At 39.8% G+C, this 19,421-nt stretch overlaps 1 protein-coding gene across 1 annotated transcript in view; it reads left to right on the top strand.

The window, feature by feature from the left end:
* Positions 1 to 19,421, top strand: part of eepd1 (endonuclease/exonuclease/phosphatase family domain containing 1) — a 37,983-nt gene that overhangs the window by 11,039 nt on the left and 7,523 nt on the right. The window contains 1 exon segment of the mRNA XM_055018149.1: positions 11,005 to 11,056. Coding sequence (XP_054874124.1) covers positions 11,005 to 11,056 — 52 coding nt within the window.

Below are 19,421 nucleotides of genomic sequence, written 5' to 3'. Positions count from 1 at the left end.
AAAAAGTCACCATGTCCAAAAGTATTCATACCCCAGTGATACCAAGACAGATAGCCATAGATGTTCAAACAAGCCATTCTTTCTAAGGGTCTAAAGTATTTAATATTGTTTTCAGTGTTTCTGAGTTTCAGTTTTTGTTTTTTTTAGCCATTTTTATGACTACAAAATCGACTTGCTTGTACATTTCAAGTGTTTTTGACGTGTCATTGAATATTGTTGACAGCATCCTCCTGCAGAATGTAATAATCAGGTATGTGCTTCCTTTTTTAAAAGCAATTTTCTGTTTTGTACCTCATAGTTTAGTTACAATTCCAGTGTGTTGTTTTGCTGCGTATGATAGGGAAATTGTTATGTGGCAGTTATACACAGAGGAACAATCGAAGCCTATAGAGGAACAAAACCCACCTCGAGCCGAAGTTGAACCCTCTTAACAGTGAAGTGTGCTGTACTGATCCTCCCCTTCAGGCTGTATGCTCTTTAAATGCGTTCTGTGCTGAAGTGCACCCTGGAGCCCCTTTTCTCATTCAGGGCCTGAAAATCCTCCGAGGCGTTATTTATGTTCAAGGTCATCCGCGCTGCTGCTGCTGCTCGTCACTTCTGATTATGTAACCTCGCGTCTGCCCTCAGATTTGCCTTAATCTGACAAATGCTGAAGCAGACATTTGGTTTTGCCTTATCGTTTTGTGCTTGTGTCCACACGGCAGCAACAGATATGGAGCCCCGTTCGACACCGCAGACGGTTTCTGTTGTCACGGTGACACTGAAGGATTAGACTCGCTGGTACAAAGTCTCTGTGCAACCTTTGTTTGTGTTTTTGCACTTACGTTCATGCCTTCTTGAGTATTGTCTGCGTCAGGATTATCTGGAGTAGACGCGGATCATTCTGTCGACCTCTGAAGACTTGAAAATCCAGTCAAAGCACTAACTGTATCACTGACTCAGCATTCCCCTCCCTGTCCTGATGACACAGCTGAACCTCAGGTCAGCTGATGTGTGCTGGTTGGAATCCCTTCCAGTGGAAATGGGAGGATCAGGATCTCAACCAGCAGGAGAGTAGCGGGTTCTCTGAGTGATCCGACCTCCAGGAGAGGAAAGGGGTATTGTCTGTGTGACCACAGGCCTGTTTGTTCTCAAAACACAATCTGTACACTCGCCGTTCATGAAGGCGACAAAGTTTCTGCTTGTGATCTCACCAACTGTGAGTTACGTAACGTGAGGTCCAGCCGTCCCGGGTGGGGCAGGGCGGCTGAGCAGGAGAAACAGATGGATTTGCAGGGAAACTCAGATGAGGATTATTGATACTGCTGGTCCACTTCCACACAGAGTATCAGTGGTATTGTTATGTAGCGTGGCCTCCTTCACTGTGTCTGGATAATCTGAATGTATTTTGGGCTGAAATAACAATCGCTTGCAATTTTGCAAAGTTACAGTTGGTCTTGGCTTAATACAATACACATAGTATACAATATTTTGCTACCTGCATGAAAAGTGGCTAAATTTTGTAAACCAATGCTTCAGGTAAGCATGTTTCTTTTTCTTTTTTTTTACTTGAGAGTCAGTAACAGCTGACTTCTACACATACTGTCATGTAGAAAACTAAATTCTTTTAAAAAAAAAAATCTGGCAGCAAGGATGTCAAAAAAAGTACATTAAACTGTATTTTTTATGTTTTTTTTTTAATGTAAACGTGACAACAGAAAAAAAGATATCAAAAAACAGTTTGACCAGCATAACCTTAGAAGCTACAATTTAAATTCCAACATCAAATAAATAGACATCACACTGGGGATGCAATCACAGGAAAATGTGCAACACATTTTAATGCAACATGATGATTGAGACTCGACACTGACTTATGGAGAACACAGCAAAGCAGGGCAGTGGACTGATGCAGTCAGTTGTGGAATATTGTGTGTAATTTTATACTTACACTACCGTTGAAAAGTTTGGCGTCACACAGGCAATTTCATGTTTTCCATGAAAACTCACACTTTTATTAATGTGCTAACATAATTTCACAAAGGTTTTCTAATCATCAATTAGCCTTTCAACACCATTAGCTAACACAATGTAGCATTAGAACACAGGAGTGATGGTTGCTGGAAATGTTCCTCTGTACCTCTATGTAGAGATTCCATTAAAAATCAGCCGTTTCCAGCTAGAATAGTCATTTACCACATTAACAATGTCTAGACTGTATTTCTGATTCATTTAATGTTATCTTCATTGGGGAAAAAAAATACTTTTCTGACCCCAAGTGACCCCAAACATTGAAACAGTAGTGTAAATATTGTAATAAAAGAGCAAATAACTGCTACACATTGTTTTCTAGTCTTGTAAATAAATACTTTTTCTGTGATTTTACTAGTTATTGTCTGTAACTGACAGACTAAGTAGACAAAACAAGGAAAAGCTGTAAAATAATAGTAAATTATTTTAAAAAACATAAATTAAAATCTGTTGATTTTTTGCATTGGCTAATACCAGGAAATGTCCACTGACCAGCTAATCAGTTGATAAAGTTCCACACAGTAGCACTGGTAGCTGCTTTTCCAATGCGGAAATGTATGACTTGTAACCCAGAGCTTCCTATAACCCAAACTTTATGGAAGCATAAAGGGCAACAACTGCTTGTTTCTGCTCACATTTGCTTCTCACTGACCATGAACGCAACAAAGTCAGTAAGTGACAGTTTAGCAAACACAGTTTGCTACAAGCAGTTGAACAAGCAGAACACAAACTTTCAGTAATGTGATGGGTTTACTCCCCTTTTTCACTTTTTGTCTTTACCCACAGAGTCAGTGTGAGATCTGACTAATCATGGGTGACACCCCTGCAATTACCCAAACAAAGCCCTGCTTCCTCATAAAATACTGGCAGGCTTTAAAAATCTGCATATCTGGGTTGTTTATATCCGCGTTAACTTGCCTTCCTCTCCACCCTTGCCGTTGTTGCCACATTAGCATGTCATCGGTTACCAAATGGCATTAGGCCACCAGCAGGAATGTGCATTGCATCACCTGTGTGCTTAAACATGCACCCTCATGCAAACACTGATTCTAGTGAAACCCTTGTGTGGCTCCAGTGATTTAAGCTCACTGAAACAGCGTGATTTCTGTTGTTTTGATTCGTTGTTACAAGCTGCAGAAAACTCACCTTTAATTTGCTCTTAAAGCATCCAGTTTGCTACAGTCTTCACATATTTTGGAGGGCAGCCATCGCTTTGTTATGTGAAAATCCAGTTATTATCTTTTAGTGAAATCTCTATGCTTTCTTGAGGATGCACCCTATTTTCTCCAATTAATAAGAGTTGTTTGGGCAACAGTGCATGTGACATATTACCTCATCTGGTCCCAGGTTACCAGAATTTCAATTTTCTGTACTCAAAGGATGAACTGATTTTAATAACTGCATCTTTTTTACAGTATGAATCTGCACAATCATCCCGACCTCCTTGTAGTGTTAGATGGATAAACATTGCAGCTCCCAGTAGCAGGATGTAGTCTTGATGTATGATGTTGTTTACAAAGCTCATGTGCATCAACTATAACAGATTCAAACAAATTTGAATTCATAATTACTTCAAACACTTTTAAAATCAATATAAAACTGTATTCAGCTTGTTCAGCTTAACACACATCAGCATCTATTTTCACCTCCAAGCCTTTTTGTCTATTGCTGACTGGCTGCTGAATATGTGTCAACGCCTGCTTTAATTGATTCTAATTCCACTAACTATGAATCTGGGATGATTGATGGGTAAAGGATTAAGATTTATAAACCGAGAATCCAAGTAAATTCACTTTTATTTAAACTACTGTTCAAAAGTTTGGCATCACACAAACAATTTCATGTTTTCCATGAAAACTCACACTTTTATTCATGTGCTAAAATAACTGCATAAGGGTTTTCTAATCATCAACTAGCCTTCCAACACCATTAGCTAACACAATGTAGCATTAGGACACAGGAGTGATGGTTGCTGGAAATGTTCCTCTGTACCCCTATGGAGATATTCCATTAAAAATCAGCCATTTCCAGCTAGAATAGTCATTTACCACATTAACAATGTCTTCTGATTCATTTAATGTTATCTTCATTGAAAAAATGCTTTTCTTTTTAAAATAAGGACATTTGTACGTGACCCCAAACTTTTGAACAGTAGTGTATGCAGCACAGATTCACAACATATATCATCTCCCAGCGCTTAGAATAGTAAGGTACAGACCTTATGAATCACAAACAGAACAGAAAACCCAACAATCAAAAGCTGACATTGGATTCCCTATGAGCGAGGATGGGAAGGAACAAAAAAAAAAACCAGAATAGGGAGAGGAAAAAACAACTCTGACAGAACCAGGCTCAGGGAAGGCGGTCATCTGCCTGGACCAGTTGGGTGAGAGTAGGGATGGGTTGGGTGGAGATAACAGGATAGCAGGTGAAGAGCAAATGGCACAAACAGAACAAGAACTCAACCAGAATGTAGCTGTAGTGAGGTAGTTTTCAAGTTCCAACTATACCAGTTAGATACTTCAGCAAAACTGCATCAGCTGAATGATGAGGGGGTTGGGATCACTGTCAATTAGGTCTTTAAAGTATCTGTATCAGTTTATTTTGGTTGGTGTCTAAGAGCTGTCAGTCAAACTCTAACCAGACCAGGTCTCAGTACAGAATCAGAGCGACACATACCAACATGTTCTTCACTGACATGTTTGTAAGTTGATCTGTGTTGACACATCAGGACCCAATACTGTTTTAAAAGCCCTTCTCAGACATGCACCCTTCTCCATTAATCTGACTGCAGTGTAACAAGTTGATCTCATGTCTGGATAAACATCCAGCCCACTTTTTCATCAAAGTTATGACAGCAGTTCTATCACAGCAGGTTGAGCTCAGTAACATAGTCATCAAGTCTGGTGGAATGGAGTCATGTTGATGCGTAGGCACATACAATATGACAAAATGTTTAAATGAGCTTCCCAAACTCAACAGTCGAGGAGGTGGTACTTTAAAACTGCAACCTAATCCCAGATATCATTGAAAAGGTTTGACTGCATACAAAAACTGGATGCAGAAGTGAAGAGATTTAGCTGAGGTATATTCACTCCAAGGGCTGCACAGTGGCATCGTGGTTAGCATTGTCACTTTGCAGCTAGAAGATCTCCGGTTCGCGTCCCGGCCTTACCGGGATCTTTCTGCATGGAGTTTGCATGTTCTTGCTGTGCATGTGTGGGTTTTCTCCAGATACTCCAGCTTCCTCCCACAGTCCAAAAACATGTTGAGGTGAACTGGTAATTCTAAAATGTCCATAAGTGTGAATGCGAGTGTGATTGTTTGTCTCTATGTGTAGCCCTGTGATAGACTGGCGACCTGTCCAGGGTGTCCTCTGCCTTCACCCTACGTCAGCTGGGATAGACTCCAGCCCTCACCTTACAGAGGATTAAGTGGCGTATAGCTAATGGGTAGATGGATGGTCACTCCATGCATCAGCACCTGTTGGCCTGCGTCTCCTCAGTGTGTGTTGAGGTCCTTGTCTGATACACTTTAAATGACACAATGTCACTAATATATTTTCTCCACTTTCTATAAATTAAAACCTACTGAAACCTGGCATACATGATATACTTTGGTAAAGAATTGTTCCGTCTTCTGCAGTAGCCCAGACATAGTGATGTTGTAAGATCACTTTCAACATGGAGCCAGTCTGTTATTGCAGTCACACTGACAAACAAGGACATACAAGGTTTGATCCAGTAAATAGAACATTTTCACAGCTAGTGTGTCAATCAATCACAAGTACAGTGCCAATCACAATTTATTATTATTATTTTGCATTTACTTATTTATTTATTTTTGGACTGTGGAATTGGAATGTATTTTCTCCATCTTTTTGGACTCGAATGGATGACAAAATTTGTTTCAAATGTACCCTTTCAGATGCAGAAAGCATGAACTGGCCTTTACCCTGAGCTCAGACAATGAGACAAGTAGGCTGTTAACAATAAGAGTCTAATAGATCATACATAACCAGGCCTAGTGTCTGCTCTCACACATGAGATACCAAATATCACACACATCAGATGACAACTGGCTCTGTCTGTAAGTTTGTGTCAAGTCTGAATGAAGAAACAAGGAACACAAACATGTCTGAAACCCCTTTCAGAGATTCATTCGTGTCCATTAATGTGGTGACGTATGAACCTGCCAGCTTTATGTCAGAATGAGCCCCCTGGTTACTGCTCTGTAAAGCCTGTGACTGCTATCTTACTAGGTCAGACCCAGTAATGTTTCTGTGTCACTTTCAACAAGTATCAATGTAAAGACTAACACACAAACAGCAATAGTTGTGTGAAGTAATCTAAGGAAGGCTTTTCCTCCTTTTAGCGCTAATATTGTTGCAAAACGTCACAAACACAATTTGTGTGCCAAAATCACAGCACAAACTTCTCTACACATTTCTTATTGTTTAGGCTACCAACAGAAACATCCATAAAAATAAAAGTCTACTCTAATAAAAACAGTCACTAACAGATCAGACTGATGATACTTACTAATAATGGATGGAATCTGTTCTGCTTTTCAACGTGACCTGAACAGGAGCTGAAGTGTACTTTGTTGCCTCCAGCTGTTTGTAGGATTTTTTCCTCTAAAATGAATAAATATTTGCGGCATCAAACAGCAGTTGGATCTATGGGAGAAAAGCAACAGACAGTTTGGTGCATTTGCAAACATGGAACAACAGAATCAGTAACTTTTGAATACATTACGGCTGCTGGGATGTTTTTATTTTACTGCTGGTGTATTTGAAGTCATATTATCATCAAATGAAGACTTTTATTTGGTGAGGAAATGAGGAGTAAATTAGGGACAGTTTGATAAACTGCCATTAGATTGGATTTAGTCTTTTGTCTCATTGTGCATTAATATGTTTTACACATCACTTAGTGTTCTAATTACAAATACTATGCAAATACTGTATGGATCATGTCTGCAGTGTGTTTCATGTCTTAAAGGGGCTTTAGAGCAGCTGTTTGGTATTTTCTTGATCGCCACCAGTCAGTGGTGATATTTGACAAAAATGGCTAGAAGCAGGAAGTTTAACCCTTAGATGCGCAACATGGGTCAACAGTGACCCAAATCCAATGGAAAATGGGTATCTCCTGACCCACACTGTGCATCAAAGGGTTAATGGGACTATATTGGTCTCCTAAACTCTGTCCTGTAGTGTTTGATGCTACATATAACATGCTGCTCCTGCTGCCTGCATGGTGGTCCAGTGTGTGCTGAGCTCCTAATCTGATATGCATCCAGTGATATGTTGCCAATGTTCCGCTTGAGAAATTGTCCCCATTTTTTGCAAATCAGAGATCTTTGCCATCTTTCTGTGCGACCTGAAAGCTGTAGAAGTATTAATTCACGAGTCCAGAAAATGGTCTGACTTTGCCCTTGATGGCTCCACCTGACGTGTGGAGGATTTGTGTTGTAACCCGTCTTATGTTCTCCTTCACAACTGCTGACTGATTACATTACACATGATGCAGGTGCTGGTCCCTGAGCTTCACTGGAGCTGCTGCACTCAGCTAAGTGAGTGTGAGTCAGTCTGGAGTAGTAATAGAGCCCCTGGAATACCCAGCAGCAGCACAGCAGCTCTTCACTAATAGAAAAGACTCTTACGCAATGAGATTTTCTGTGTGGCCGATTTGAGATTAGTGGGTCAGAGGTGTTTGGGATCAAAGTATCGCCACCAACTTCATTTCGTTGTGTTGCACCACAGAGTATCAGTTTAGCTCTGCAGACTGAGCTGCGTGTATTAGAATAATGTCTTGTGTAACTCTGTGCAGCAGCAGTTTTTCTCTAATATAATAACCAGCCCAGATTAAACTCTACAAGAGGGGGGTCAAACATACAGCCCAGAGGGTTAATTCCAGCCAGCGGGATGATGTTGTAAAGTGTAAAAATTACAGAGAAGACATCAACTGCAATTTTCAATAAAAGTCACTGCCATTCTAAATTTGTCCACTGCACTGCCACAACTTATGTTTATTTTTTTATGTATAAATTTTATACATTTACAGGGCAGGGGGACAAATTAAACCTTCTTTCTTAATAGTTCCCATTTAGTTTGTGTGATGTGTCAGTTCAGGTGGACAGGATTACTAAAATAATCTCTAGATCTTGACAAGTTGTTCTGATCACAAAGTAAAATACTATGTTGTTTAGTTCCAGATAACTGTGACTAAATGTTATGTGGCTTTGTAGACACACTGTGATCTGTAAGTTGTAATGTGTAAGTGATAAACTGAGGCATAATATTGTTGAAATTGAACTTATTTTTCTTAAGAAATTTCAGTTTGTTCATTATGTTTCGCAAAAAGACACATACTCTTTTGCACCAAAGCAAAGGGAAAAAAATTGAAATTGTCTTTATTTATAGATTATTATGCTTTGATTTTACTGGTCCTGCCCACTTGAGATCAAATTGGGCTGAATGAGGCCCCTTACCTAAAATGAGTTTGACACCTCTGCTCTAGAAGATTGTGGGTGTCACCTGGCAGGATTTTGAAAACTTATTTAATTCCTTTTACGATGAATTACCATTTTCTTCATGTCAGGACGCCATGAAGTGTAAATCCTAATGAAATGCTGAGGAATGCCTTCCTCACTTCTGTCGCAGATTGCTTTGGAAAGCAGTTCCTCTTCAGAGCCAAATGAAGGCAGAGGGAAAGCGCTGGTGCCTCTCAGAAATTTATCACTTTTTATTGTGCTGACTGTTGGTCTGGAAAATCTTTTTAAAAGTAAACAGATAAATGTTTATTGGGCTGTAAAGGCACCTCCTTCACAGTACAACATTCAGGACAGCAGTCCAAAGGGCCTCAGTAAGAGTTAGTCAGATTTTCTTAGCTCTCTGCCAGTTTTGAACAAAACAGTGAATTTGCCCTGAGGAAGTGTGCGGTTGAGAATCCAGTTTGGGTAGTGCCACTCTTATCTGTTGTGTCAACACTGTTTGACTCTGTCCTCAGCAGTTCAGTGTCTCCTACCATGTACATAGTGACAGCATAAGGCCCTGCTTTTGGCATATTGCAACATTACTGTGTGTGTCAAACACTGTATCAGAAGCCAACATTTCCGCCCCTTTAACTTTAGGTAGGAGTGGTGTGTAAGGCTTGGTTTAAATGTGTTAATGGGCTTCACTGTTTCCTTAAATGTCAGTTAACTGAAATTATGGCACACCGTTTCTTCAGAGGAAAGTAGTTCTCTTCTGGACTCTTCACAGTAAAGTCTGTTTTCATTCAGAGAACCAGGAGGAAGTGCCTAAAAAAACAAGTTCCTTTTGTCTTTTTAAATATACATTTTAATTGCTGTGAGCACCACAGATGAGAGTCACTTCTCCTCTGTTGTATCAGGCTAGCAGCAGATACCTCCAAGACTGATATCTTAACAAATAAGCCTAACTATGAAGTCTGCATAACTAGATAGTGCAATAGTGCAGTATGTGAGAACAAATCTTTCAAAGCTTTTTTTTAAGTTATTTTTTTGGCCTTTTGCTGGGTTTGTTAGACAGTTTAGTCGAAAAGTAGACAGGAAAGTAGGGAGAAGAATGGGGGGAAGAGCTGCAGCAAAGGACCCTAACCCTGGAATCAAACCCAGGCCGCTGCATCGGGGACTATAGCCCCTGTTAATGTGTCGCCCGCTCAACCAGTTGAGCTACCTGGGTGCCCAAAATCTTTTAAAGTTCATTGATTCGATCCACGGGCTACACAGTGGCTTGGTGGTTCACACTTTCACCTCGCAGTGAGAGAGAAGATCCCCGGTTCATGTCCTTGGTTTCCTGGGATCTTTCTGCATGGAGTTTGCATGTTTTTCTTGTGCATGTTTTCTCCAGGTTCACCTGCTTCCTCCTGCAGTCCAAAAGCATCCTGAGATTAATTGGTAACTCCAAATTGTCTGTAAGTGTGAATGTGAGTGTGATTGTTTGTCTCTGTGTGCAGCCCTGTGATAGACTGGTGACCTGTCCAGGTGTCCCCTGCCTTCATCCAAAGTCAGCTGGGATAGACTCCAGCCCCCCCATGACCCTAATGAGGATTAAGTGGTTTATAGATAATGGATGGATACATGATATGATCATCAATATTCCCAGTGTTTATTTTGCTGCTGAAAAGTCACTGTTGTTGTGTCTCAGCTCAGTGTTTCATAGAGACCATGTGTGAGTCGAGCAGCGTGGGTGGTACTGAGACATCTTTCCTCAAAGTTTATGAATTTAAAGATGTACAAATAGAAAGTGGGGTGTTCTGACCAAGTAGTTTGGACCAACATGGCTGTCTGTAAAGGAAATGTTCCTCCTGAAATGAATATCTGCATATCTAATGTGTGACTTGCAGTTCAGTCAGAATAAAATGAACCAAATCAGAGCTTGATATTTAATCAAAATCACTTTAATCTGCCTGTGCCTTTTAAACATTTGCCAAAAAATGAACTGGTTGCGTCATCCTGTAAAAGAACAAAAAATTCTTCACTCCTCGGCACAACTGAGAATCTATCATTTACTCCACGGTGACCAACAGTCACGTAACAAAAATGAATAATAATAATAATAATAATAATAATAATAATAATAATAATAATAATAATAATAATAATAATAATTAATTTTATTTGTAATGCACTTGACATCTCAGCAAAAGTGCTACATTATAGATATGGCAGGAAAATCAGGAACTATTCTGCTGAACTGCAGACAGTGTTTACACAGAGTAGAGAGTAAACAAGTACAAGCAAACAAAATAAAATTTAAGTAATAAAATATCTACTGTATGTAGAGCCAGCAATTTTTGCAATATTGGTAACATTGTTTATGTAAATTGAATACACAAAGACATTAAAGGTTCATTTTAATTAAACTTTGCTGCATGCTTCAAAGACATTTCTGAGTTCTCTCTACTCCTAACCATGGTTGTGCTGTTTCTTTAGAGTGCTGCACTCATCCTCTCTCTCTCTCTCTTGCAGCATCAAGTTACTGGCGGTGCAGGACCTGCTGGATCGGGAGGCTCTCGATAAGGTAAAGTGGAGCCTGGTGGCAGTAGTTGATGGGGGAACTGGTACTGCTGGCACTGATGCTGCTTTGATTTGCAGCATTGCACTGTAAATGAAGTGACGCACCAATCTGGGAAATGCACTCACAAACTTCCCATTAATTTATCGTGTTGCTATTATGCAAATGTGCCCCCCTTCCTTCCTTCTACTGTGTTTGTGTGTGTGTCTGCCTCCCAAGTGTAGATGTCTTCTATTTCTAGGCCCACATTTTGGGTTGAACTGTGTTAGCGCTCTCCTGTGCTTTCATCACTATAAATATGGCAGTAGTTGCTATGGGTTAAAGGGTAGGTGGTGCTGCAGTGTCAGGAATTAGGTCAGAAGAGATTCATGTTTGATTCAGATTCTTTTTTTTTTTTTTTAAACTAAGAAAAAACAATCTAGCAAAAAGGTGGTGGCACAGCTTCCCTGACAACTGGAAGTCATGATGGCCTGATTTCCCAGACGATAAATGCCACAAACATAAATCATCACAGAAGCTGCAGCCTTCACGTGTTAAACCTGCTCAGTCCAGTATTCACACTTGTTTATAAAACTCGAAACAGGGGAAAAAGACGTATTGCACTTAGTTACTGGATATTTAGAACAAGATATGGCTTTCAATATTCAGTTATTACATGATTGTAGCGTATTTTCAGTGAAACCTGTTGAATGATGAATGTAAATGTTTAAATTTGGAGAGGAAACAGTCTTTACGCTACGCTAGGGTAACTAACCACACTAGAACCTGGCTGATGTATTGAGAAAAGCTGGATACCTTGTTTAAAAATGATACTGGAGTACAAGATGGCCCCTCTTTCATTTGAATGAAGACAGCTAAGTTGTGCATACTTCTCTTCCTTCACGGGTACATTTGGACCAGTATGCATTACCTTCTAAACGTGGATGTTGTAGTCACATGGTTAAGCCACTATACCAGAATTGGAATGTAGACTGTAAAAGTCAAGCAAACATAGAAGTCCCTTGAACCTGCATTCTTTTTAACAGCCAGCAGGAGGCGACTCCTCTGGTCGCAAAAAGAAGTCAGATTGAATAGAAATCTATGAGAAAATGAACCTTCTGTCTCCTCAGTATACATTTTCCTAATGAGTTTCTGGTCTCACTGAAGAGAGATGTAGGGCAACTGAATTAATGCACAGACGTCGGTGCATCCATAAAATGTCAGGGTTCGACAGGCCACTCTGAGCAGTATGATGTGTTCCTGTTCAGCCTCCGCAATTCTTTGCACGTGGGCAATGTCACTTTCTGTATTGGCTACGAGATGGATCCTTGGCAGAGAAATGAGAGCTCGGTGGAAAGGGAAGTAGGTCAGCAGCAGAGTATTTTGGACCAAGAGAGGGAGGTGGTGGGAGGATGAGTTACCTCTGGACAAGTGGTAGCCCACATTGCAGAGTTTTCACTGTTGCCAGCCTCCCACACTGATTTTCTGCCCATTTTCCCATTTCTTCTGTCTTATCTTAGTCATTAGCACCCTCTCTTTTCATGCTCTGCCCCTGCAGTGTTTCTTCCTGCTGAGTGAATTAGAAATGTGTTCCATTCTCTTGTAGATCTTTCACTTTCTGCAACTTGGCCTGCCAAAATAGTACTTTAGTTTTACACTTTTAAACTCGGAAGATTCACATTTTTATGGCTTGAAAATGCATATTTTGAATTAATTTACGATGACGGTAAATAATCGATATTAAGTCTTCAAATCCCATGATTTGATTTCTGTTTCTTCATCCACAAACTTAATTTCACAGTAAAGCTTCAGCATTTATCCACCATTATAGAAGGACCTCGCTTAATCCTACATTCAAGAGTGTGGAGGATCATGCCATGAAAAATCATCCAGAGCCTCCAGCCTGACTCCCTCAGAATCAGATGATTTGTTTTGTACAATAACTTTAGTATATTTAATGATACCATGCATAATATGACCTTCATATTTCAGGCCCTTGAAGTACATATGGGTGGATTGAAGTTTTGCACTTTTTAAATCATATCATTTTCTTTCCAGCATTTTTAAGCCATCATAACTTCATCGGTACAGGAGATAGACACCTGAAAAACACATTCCATTCTGTTAAAACCTGTAACCAAATCAATTGTACATTCATTCCAGGTTTCATAATCTGAAGCCAACATGTTGGTTTTGTGGGTGGGGTGGGGTGGGGACAAGGACCATAATGTCCTTCTCTTCAGGGTTAATAGTCTCTATTGAGGGTTGTCAAATTTCTTGTTATGCTAAATGCTTGTTTTGACTTTCATTTCATAATGAAAAACATCAGAGGATTTCATTGCAGTGGACATTGGTTTGTCATCTGTTTCATATACATTTGCATCCAGTGTAATATCATTATCCTTTCTGCCACTTACCCAACACCAGTGGTTTTGTGCTGCAAATTTCACATCATAGATTTTCATTTGCGTCAACACTACAGAAAAGAGGATGTGTTGATTAGTATCCTAGGTAACGAACAGTAAGCTGCTCATTGGTCTTACACTGCTTAGCCTGCCTGTTCCTTCTCTACAATTGAATCAGTTCTCTCTGTGAAGAACACAACAAGACATATGTTACTAATGTGAATGGGCTGCATTACCCTTTACTGCACAGGGTTATGTTAGGCTGTAATTACAGACTGGTATAGTTGGGTAATATTATTATTGGAATGTATCTGTTGCAACAGCTCCTGGGATCTTTCAGATCCCTTAGATTGGACTTCATTCACTTGAAGTTAAACTTAGAATTGCAGTCTCTCCTCCAATGCAGTGTTGTATTCACCATAGAAACACTGATGTAAGCGTGGACAGAAAGTAACAGAGTAGACAACATTTACAGGACAGTTTTGTGGTCCTTGTATCTTACGTGACTAATTACATTTGAACCTACTTGTCTTGAATTTTATCATGTTGTTTTTTTTGCATAATGATGTTTTGGAATGTGATAGAAACACAGTGTGTAGGCCACAGTTGCTACCTTTGTCGTGGTTAACCACATTTGTTATAGCATAGTTACTGCAGCCTGCTTATGCCACATATCCAGGGCCAAACAGACTCATAACTTGATGTACATTGTGATGATTTAGATCATAATTACAAAGTGGTTTAACTAACATCCGCTGAGTATACCCGCTACTGCTTTATGTGGTAAATATACAACCTGTTAGAGCATTTCAGTGCTACATGTTTGCTGTGAATGTGATGTGATCAGTCACAAGGAGAGTATGTGCCTGTTTAGACTGTTGCTCTCACTGTTTTGTCGCTAAGGAACCCTCAGTCTGTGGTTAGGTTTCATCGTTGTTATTAGTCATGCTGAAAAAAGCCCTAGAGGTTACTGCCTAACTGCCTTTGTACAGACAGAATAATTATTGTGCAGTAACTGGAAAAATGGGTGAGTTTTGTGCTTTATAGATATATCAAACATTCACACACCTCTTATTGTTTCATGTTGTGTGGATATTGGCAGCCCCAGACACACTTATCTGGCAGTCCACCGAAGGTTCACTGAGTTCAGCGTTGTTGCTACTTGGCAGTTCACTTGTTTTGTTCATGTTTCAGACAGATTGGCCAAGTGGTCTTCAGATGGGAAAAGGAAAGAGACCTCACTGACATGAATGGATTTTTTAAAAAAAATCTTTTGACTATATAAAATACATCTTATAAAACTTCAGATTTCCTATCAAGAGAAATCTCAGCACAAAACTACTCTGTAGTCCAAGTCCTGTTAGTGGCCTCTAGTGGCTCGAGTTCATTACAGTCACAGACTTAAACATTACAATTGTGTCTGTAGATTCACAGTCATCCATCTCACTGGAGGGAAGTCACCTGGATTAATTTAGGCTCTTGAGAACGTTTGACCTCTCATCCAAGAGGTTTCCTCAGTTCTAACTGTCTGGTAGAGAGTCCCAGGTATTTATTCTCACCCTCAAATCCCATGGCTCATGGCCCATTAATGAAACAAGACTCATGGTGTGAGGTCTGTCAGGTCAGGCATGATTTGAGGTGTCAATGGTGGTGAACCTTTCTGCTGACTGAGGATTACATTATAAGTACCTGACGGGTGACATCATAGACCCCCTTCTCTGTTTACAGATGGTTGTTGCAGTTTCACAGAGAACGAGTGAAGGAACACTCTTTAGATGCAGGTGGACTGCTGAGCGTTGTCCTGGGGAGCTGCTCTCCTTTACTGAGCCATGCTCTTGTGGAGCGGTTGTTCATTGTCGCCTATATCCAACTGTGCAGTCCTTCAGCACAAATCTGCACGTACAATGTTGCTCAGCTTGTGTGTGGGTGATTTATCCTTAGGATGAAGCCGTCTGCCTGATCTGAAATGCACTGGGATGTTGTGTTTGAGAAAATTCTTCTCAGTCTGTTTCTCAGAGGCACTGGCTACATAAGGACAATCTTGTTCTGCCTGCTCTTCTTTTTCTCTTTGTTTGATGTTGTAAAAGTTTTTGCCGACTCCATGAAGGCCCAGAAGAAGTCCATTTCCATTCTACAGCGTGTCCCTGAAGTCTGGACACATAGGAAATCTCATTATCTATAATTTTTTTGCCTCCACACATTAGATATGGCTTAGTCGAAAGAAGAAAGAGTTGAGCTGGTACTTTTCAGTGGACGTGAAGGATGGACATATCTAAAGATAGTGGACTAATTTAATGCATGTCATCCAAGAAGGACTCCACTTGGCTTTTCCACGGTGACGAAGGTGGTTAAAAAGTTTAAAGGAAAAGACAATGTCATGGACAAGCCCTGTTCTGGACAACCAAACGTATCTGCTGAAACTAAAGAATCGATCGTGGCTAAAATTCAGGCTAGCCCCAAAAAAATGATTTTCCTAACCCTAACCCTTAGGGAAGCCATCATCTAACCTAACCCTAACCCTATCTTTTGATATGTCCATCCTTCATGTCCACTGTGAAGTACCAATTCAACTTTTTCTTCTTTCAACAAAGCCATATTTAATTTGTGGAGGCAAAAAAATTATAATTAGTGAAATTTCCTGTGTCCAGACTTTAGGGACACCATGTATTCGAGCACTTAGAAATATAAAATGTCTTGGCTTTTTTTTTTTTTTTTAACTACTCTACCTGTATTGAGAATGTGTTACTCTTAAAATTAATACAAAAAGAAGCAAAATGTAAAGGTGCACAAACCAATATTTTGTGTGAACAATCGCTCAAACACCTAGTTGCAGCGTAAAAATGTTGCTTGAAGTGATTAATCCCGTGGGACTTGGGCTATGTAGTTCACCTCAGTTTTTTTTAGCTTTAGCATTTGAGTGACCTTCAGCTTATTGTTTTAGCGTTACAGCCAACAACGTCACTGTTTTGGTTCACTGTCACCACACCTCTCATCGGCTTTATTTCTGGCTACAGTTGGCTGCTGCTATATACCAGCACCAAACTGCAGTCAGTGACTAGCGGGTTGAAGAAAAGTGAAGTCAGAGAGTCAAATGAGTGAATTCTGGTCTTAGATTCTTATAGGAATTTTGAGATTTCCTCACCTTTAGTCTCATGGCTAAACCAAATTTCAAAAACTGTATAACCGACACCTTTTGTAATAGAGTTCAGTGACATGTTTGTTTAGACTCTATATGGTTAACATCCATTTCCTTTAAACTCAGCACAAAAAGTTGGAAACACGACTTTTTGTTTAAAAAAAAATGACCTTGAACTGCAAACTAGTGATCTGCAAAGGAGACTCACAGCAAGACTTTACATCCTCCATCTGTGCTACCGGTTAATATTAATTCTAGTAATCAGATAATGAAGCAGTTGGCAGTGAGAAATGAGAGGGCTTTTCAGTGGTTTTCCTGTACCTGCTCTGCTAGGTGATTCCTGGGCTTCCTGCCAGGACCTTGACTACATGCTGTGGCTGCACTTTGGTCCTCACACGCTGAATTATGAGAGTGTTTTGTGTTTTGGCAAATTTAATACTTGTGAGCAATTCATCCTCGTATGCCCTACAGGCTCAATAGCCCCGGGGGACAACAAGTGAGAAGTAAATCCTGTGGGAGGTTTTTAACCTCTTGGCATTTTGAAATTGCTCTTTTATTAATATTATGATGTCCTCAATGATGGGCCAGTGAATACAGAATGCAGGTCACTGTAATTAGAGTGCTGTAGACTGAAGTCTGATAGAGCTGTGGTAGCACTGTGACATGACCCGAAGGACTTTGTCACAGTGTTCAGTGTAAGTGTTACTTATCATTGAAATATGAAGTCCCACAGTGTCATTTCTTTGCATATAAATTGATAAAGTGCAAATTAGCTTGGAATTTGCATCTCTAAAATAGAATATTAACCGAGCCAGTGGCTGATGCATGTTTACCTCTTCTTATGGCCCATTGTGACGGGTGGGTGCTGTGTCTATACCTTGTTTTAGTATGTTCAGTATAGCTTACATTGTACTCTTGTTGCTCACATTCCTAAATGAAGTTGTGATCAGTCAGATTGCTATAAACTGCCAGGTAATTTTCCATTGGAGTAAATCAATTTGTGAGCACAAATAATGCCCACTTGGAATAAAATAAAAACTATACACCCATGCAGCAGCTTTGTTCACTTGACTGGGATGCAGCATATTTGTTGACAAGTCAGCAGCTCCACCCTAAATAATGGGCATTCTGAGATGGGTTCAAATTTCAGGGAGAAGAGTAGAATTTTAATACCAGATGTAAACACATAATCCCACAAATCAGGTGTCAGTATCCAGATACAGATTACATGTTAATCCCGGTTGTGAACGGGTCATTAGATTAGACTGCCCCTACAATTTACACAGTTTAAATGTGAACATAACTGAAAACAACACAGTGGACAAGTCCCGCTGAAACAAAACCCAGTGTCATCAACACTGTATAAAAAGACTGTTGAGTGGACAAGGACAAACACATTGCATGCATAACCTGACAACACTATTTTGAAGGTGAATATTTGTATGCACCTCAACACAGCCCGGTATATTCCACCAGACACACTTGTCATGTGGATGAATAGCTTCGGAAACCTGCTCCAACTGTCTGTCAGCACCACTTCACATGCAGACTGTTCGTTCAGTGATATGGGTCAGGTTCTGCTGGTTTGTTTCAGTATGTCCTCAGATGAACTTGTTGGAATATAGCAGTCCTGTGCCCCAAAGGTTTATCTGTCCATGTAGAACAGACTATATCAAGGTAAAACTTAGGTTTGTTTTTCAATGTCCATATGAAAATACAGTTGTACAAGCTTTGTATTTTTTCATTTAGTCCCATCTGAACTTCTGCTTTACTGTAGTCATTTATTATTAAAATGTTGCAGATTGTCATTTTAAATATTAATTGCTGTCACTTTAGACTGGGCCTCACACAGAGAGGTCATGAATGTGTGTGCTTGTAGGTGGGGTCCCTCTGACTCTGTCGGTGTCCTACAGGGAGACCCAGGTTAAAATTAGAGTCAGTGGCAGCCTGGCAGCTTGGCTAGAAAGCAATCTGAACCTTTAGCAGCATGTTCGTCTGTGCAGCTTTTCCTTTCTCCCACTTCTTGTATTTCCACACTGAGGTGCCTTTCCCAGTTCTCCAGAATATTGCACCACCACTGGTTGAGCCTGCTTTCGGGGCTGTCGACATAAGAGGCTTCCTCTTTCTCACCGTATTTCCTCTGTGAGTTGAGGCTCTTTGAGTTCACTGAACTCTGTATTGTTTCTCAGTGACTGCCGATGATCAGTTCATCTGCCCTCAAGAGTTAAAATAAAGTACCACACTCTCTGTGGAATGCATCTTCATCATGCTATTCAGGCAGATTAGAAAGTAATCAAAAGCAGAGATAAAAACCATGACGTATTTTAAGTATCAAATGAAATAGATATTTTGTAATATTAATATTGGACACCTCTATGTTTTAAGACCTGGTGTTTTTAGAGAGAGCTGCTCTGAAAGCCATGATAACTTCTGGGTAAGATTAGTGTGTCGAACCAAATGTTTTACATAACATACCAAGATATACTGGTCCATTGGTACTTTTATAAACCAATTATTCCTCTCAGAAACCTTGATTTTTGCTGAGATATTCCCATCAGTCATGCCAAGAACCACATCATCTGGTTAGTACAGCTGTAAAGTGTTATAGTAATTAGTGACACATATATCTAGAAAATCTGGTGTGTTTATATACACACAATAAAATATACAGAGGCATGAAAAGATCATCAAAACTTCTGTTATTGTGAATAGTTTTGTAGACTTAGATAATGGCTCATGTTCACAAGGCTTAAAGTTTAAAAATATTAATTTAAGTAACATTAATATATAATTTTTGTTATGTACAATGTAGAACAAAAAAATGAAAAGTTTAGAGAGAGAATTTTGAGCT

This window comes from Amphiprion ocellaris, chromosome 15, assembly GCF_022539595.1.
Source record: "Amphiprion ocellaris isolate individual 3 ecotype Okinawa chromosome 15, ASM2253959v1, whole genome shotgun sequence".
In the NCBI taxonomy this organism is placed as follows: Eukaryota; Metazoa; Chordata; class Actinopteri; family Pomacentridae; genus Amphiprion; species Amphiprion ocellaris.
This window is presented reverse-complemented; position numbering and strand designations above follow the sequence as displayed.